This window comes from Sander vitreus, chromosome 16 (assembly GCF_031162955.1).
Source record: "Sander vitreus isolate 19-12246 chromosome 16, sanVit1, whole genome shotgun sequence".
Lineage (NCBI taxonomy): Eukaryota > Metazoa > Chordata > Actinopteri > Perciformes > Percidae > Sander > Sander vitreus.
In genome coordinates this window covers 30,314,517-30,319,424 of record NC_135870.1, presented here as the reverse complement: position 1 = coordinate 30,319,424, position 4,908 = coordinate 30,314,517, and the positions used below count along the sequence as shown (strand labels likewise).

At 39.5% G+C, this 4,908-nt stretch overlaps 1 protein-coding gene and 1 long non-coding RNA gene across 2 annotated transcripts in view; one reads left to right on the top strand and one right to left on the bottom strand.

The window, feature by feature from the left end:
- Positions 1-616: 616 nt before the first annotated feature.
- On the bottom strand, positions 617-2,818 carry LOC144531755 (uncharacterized). Its single transcript, XR_013503248.1, has 2 exons — positions 2,317-2,818; positions 617-2,041 (listed from the first exon to the last, which is right to left on the bottom strand). It is a non-coding gene; the product is annotated as an uncharacterized LOC144531755 (long non-coding RNA).
- ror2 (receptor tyrosine kinase-like orphan receptor 2) overlaps positions 2,033-4,908 on the top strand; it is a 58,802-nt gene continuing 55,926 nt past the window's right edge. Inside the window, exon 1 of the mRNA XM_078272027.1 lies at positions 2,033-2,247. Coding sequence (XP_078128153.1) covers positions 2,184-2,247 — 64 coding nt within the window. The 5' untranslated portion in view covers positions 2,033-2,183. The remainder of the gene's footprint in view (positions 2,248-4,908) is intronic.

Sequence of the window (4,908 nt, the reverse complement as noted above, 5' to 3'; positions counted from 1 at the left end):
GTTTTGTTCTTTGTTTTTCAGTCTTTTGTTCGAGGTGTTTGCATGCTTTACTTTTAGGACTGTAGGGACATCTGATTTAAATTGAATTATGGTGTTTTTTTAGAGCTGGGACGATATGCTTTAGTCCCAGCTCAGAACCTAGTTCAGTTCTTTCCCGATACATGGGTGCTGATTAAATCATGACATTTCTAAAAACTGATAGTTTTCTTAGAAGAATGACATCACGTCAGTCAGTCAGTCTGACGTTTATTTACTTTGTGAAGAAGAACATAAGATGGATTTTCTGCTTTTTCTACTTTTGCTGGAAACAGATAATGACCAATTTGATTAGTTTTTCACTCTACTACCATTTCATTTTTTGACAGGACCACCAACCAAAAAACCCAACAGGAACATGACCAGAGTAGAGAGTTCAGACAGATTTCCTGTTTGCAGATCCGAGTCATTTTCGACTTGGGTCACTAAATGTGCTGCTGACATCCCCAGGGGTTTCTGCTGTAATCCTGATTACAGGAAACTACCAGAGAGTGAGCACTTTGGGGTTAGAGAGGTAACATATTTCAAGAGCTCAGTTAGGAAATGTAGAGATTAGGGAACAATTAAAAGGCGCAAACTGTCTAGTATAATATACTTTATATTATGTACAAAGTCAAATGTAACGTGAATATGTCATGTAGGTAAGAAGCAACATACCCATTTTTTTTCACTCCCTGAAGACATCATGCGAACAGAAGTTATGTAGGAACATGAACAGTTTACAGGAGATTTAAACCGTGTATAGGCTACTTCATTCAACATCTGACGCCATATGTGCTTACATTTACAGACAATTGAACAGTTGAATTAATAAAATATCATGTTCCAAAGGATCAACAACAACAAAACTGTCATCAGGCCTGGTTCAAACCACCATTAGTGGGAATATTCATACACTTTACCCTATCTCAGTGAATGTCTATTGTAGTGGGTATGAAAGTATAATCCTAACCTAAATATAATACAAGTCCAGACATTAGGTCAAATATTTAGCCTGTATGATTTCTACAAAGGTGTATTGTAAGAATGGAGAGAATGAGTATTATGTTAATCAGTGCTGGAATGTAACTAAGTACATTTACTCCAGTACTGTACTTGAGTCCAAATGTTGAGGTACTTGTACTTTACTTTTCATGCCACTTTCTACTTCTACTCCGCTACATTTCAGAGAGAAATATTGTACTTTAGTTACTCCACTACATTCATCTGTTCCAGCTTTAGTTACTAGTTACTTTAGTTACTCCACTACATTCATCTGTTCCAGCTTTAGTTACTAGTTACTTTACACATTAAGATTTCTGCACACTAAACACATGTAGTTTATAAAATCTGATGTTTGATTCTAAAGTAAACTAACCAACAATATAACGGCTACAAGTCCAGCTGAGATGATCAGACCATTACACACACACCTGGTTGGATCCTTTACTCTTTACACAATGGGAGGATTTTTCTGCACCCATAGCCTACTTTTACTTATAATACTTTAAGTAGGCTACATTTTCCTTATGATACTTACATACTTTTACTTAAGTAACATTTTTTATGCAGGCCAGGCCTGTACTTGTATTTTTACAGTGTGGTATTAGTAGGCCTACTTTTACTGAAGTAAAGGATCTAAATACTTCTTCCACCACTGATGTTAAGGTAGAGCCTGGCGCTTCATTAAACAGTAGTTGGACACCCCGTTTCCTATAGGCTCAGCTGCTGTTAAGCTACCTTGGTTCTGTCTCTAGATGGGGCCCTCTACCAATACGTAAGCGTGTGCGTGTAAGCTCGCGCGTGCGTCCGCTCCACTTCTCCAAACTCGCTCGGTTTCTGCGCGAGGACAGAGGCCACTTTGGGAGCAGCAGCTTTGAAGAAGCCGCGCGGCTCTCGACGTCTCTGGCGGACAGCACACGGGATGCACGCGGCTCTGTTTCCCCCTCCGAACCCGCATCTTTCCCGCTCCTCCATGTCGGACTCCTCCGCCACCTGGAAAGTGCGCTTTCTCTCCGGCTGCTGACTTGGAAAACAACAAGAAGAAGAAAAGGTCCAGCAGAAGAAGCCCAGCTCCTAAAAACTGGATGCAATTACCTTCCGTCTCATTTTTTTTTAATTTTATTTTTATATTTCCCTGCGCACGTTAGTGAGTGGAAACTGGTGCTATGGCTACGTGCCTGAAGAGTTTGCTCTGGATGCTTTCCTTGTTTCCATGTCTTAGATGTGACGGTAAGTCTCTTTTATACTTTAATTTTAAAAGATAAAGCACAGGATGAAACAGGGCAGTGACGCACTTACCATGTAGCCTCTACAGTCCAGCCAACAGGCACAACACTGACTAAGTTTCCGATCACCTTCCTTCACATTCAGCTGTGCAGAGCTTTGGCCATTCCTGTGTGCTCTTTATGCGTCCAGTGCGTTGAGAAATGGTCTTACACAATAGATGGAGCCTTTTTCCTCTTGACTTTGTTCTTGCTGTAGTTGAGGTATACAGTTTACAGAGTCGTATCACATCCACAGTCCTGTTCTCCTTTGGAGAACTCACATCCCATCAGCAGAAAAGGCTCATATAGGCTTAGTGCTTAATACGAAGACACTGCATCCTTTACAACTGCATCAAATACTTTCATGACTGAGACACACACACACACACACACACACACACACACACACGTACGTTCATGAAAAGGCAGCCCCCTTAATTAAGTTTCTAAAACGGCTGAGCGTTTATTTAAGAACATGGTAGTTAACTGTCTTGTTTGCCCTTTTAAGCATTTGTTCACGCGCATTTCCCCGTAATGTTTCAGATGTTTGTGGTAGTTTTCAGGGCAGGGGGAGGGGAGAGGGGGGTCTCTCTCTCTCTCTCCCCCCCATATAGGTTTATGTGATCACTTAAACCCTCTTTGTCCTCTCCGGGCTTGTTGACATGTATTCTCCCCCCGAGAAAGCTGCCTGTGTCGGACTCAAAGCGCCGCCGTGTCGTTGTCATGTTGATTGGACGCATAGCTCACGGTGATCTCGCGTCTTTTGTCACTCATGCTAATTCATTTACTCCCCCTGCGGGGGGGCGAGAGCCGCGGACACTTCCTGTTTTCAGCTCTGGCTTTGAGGACTTACCATTTGGTATGAAGTGAAAAGGGTGTGGGGGGGGGGACTAAATGATTAGCACCTTTGCCCCCAGCATTTCTTCATATGATGAGTTAAAAGACACAGTGAACACAAAGGCACCACATGTCCTTATATGGTAACTTATTTCATATTCATACATCAGTAAATGTGCCCATCATTTGCCCATCTCCTTTTGTCTCTTATATCTTTAAAGTTCATTAATGTACACATCTCTATATTTGAATGTATCAAATGCAGCAGTGGAAGAAGTATTCTGATTACTGTAGTTAAAGTACTAATACCACACTGTAAAAATACTCTGTTACAAGTTACAGTCCTGCATTGAAAATGTTCCTTCAGTAAAAGTCTGTTAGTATCATCATGAAAATGTAGTTGTTGTATTAAAACATTGTGTAAAGTGTAAAGGATCCAACCAGGTGTGTGTTTAATGGTCTGATCATCTCAGCTGGACTTGTAGCCGTTATATTGTTGGTTAGTTTACTTTAGAATCAAACATCAGATTTTATAAACTACATGTGTTTAGTGTGCAGAAATCTTAATGTGTAAAGTAACTAGTAACTAAAGCTGGAACAGATGAATGTAGTGGAGTAACTAAAGTAACTAGTAACTAAAGCTGGAACAGATGAATGTAGTGGAGTAACTAAAGTAACTAGTAACTAAAGCTGTAACAGATGAATGTAGTGGAGTAACTAAAGTAACTAGTAACTAAAGCTGGAACAGATGAATGTAGTGGAGTAACTAAAGTAACTAGTAACTAAAGCTGGAACAGATGAATGTAGTGGAGTAAAAAGTACAATATTTCTCTCTGAAATGTAGCGGAGTAGAAGTAGAAAGTGGCATGAAAAGAAAAGACTCACATGTGGCATTTTAGTTTTAACATATGAGCTTCAACATTTCACATAGAAACTACCTGAACATCATATTATGTCATGTGAATGTATCACTTGTGCCTGTCTTGAAAATGACCATATATCAGAAATATATATACAAATTTCCCAAAATAACATGGATGCAGGTAAAATGAATGATTGCTTTCATTGAATTTCTGGGTGTTTTATTTAATGATATAGCATTTGAAGAAAAAAAAGGTTTAAATGGTTTTAGAACAGTATTGTGACTAAACTTTGACATAAACCTGTCTGTGATTCACTCGACATCCTCTGATCTTAACTATTAGTCAAAATAATTCATAACTTCTGCTTTTTTTAAACTCATAAAGTAGGTATAATGTCATATAAATTAGGTTTATTGACCATGAATTAAAAAAAACGCTGAGAAAAGTGACAACAACTTTTTTTAAAGCGTCAAATGCATTGAAAAAAGCACCAAAAACATTATTATTTGTAATAATGTACTTCATATGTACATATGAAGGACAACAAGTTCATGGTTGACAGGAAGACAACACGAGGGTTCACCAGAACACTGTATAGAATACACATTGACAATGGAAAGTTCTCTTTGGCTTTGCACCGGCTGTTGTCCTAGCGTGTTGAAGAAGGAACAGTCTTTGGATGAAATCCCTGACTTCCCAGAATGATACAGACCGACTCAACGTGCAGGTTGAGTGGTCAGCATTTAAAGTGTTTTGAAAGCATCTGTGTGAGTGATTTGAATTACAAGTTAAGAACTAGAATGATGAGAGAGCGTTGTACGGAGAAAGCCCAGGCAGCAGCTGTGAATGACGTGGAAGCGTAGGCTACTAATGAGTAGTACTCCCAGCCGTATGACTCACCGTGTTGGGGTCAGAGTAGAAAGGCA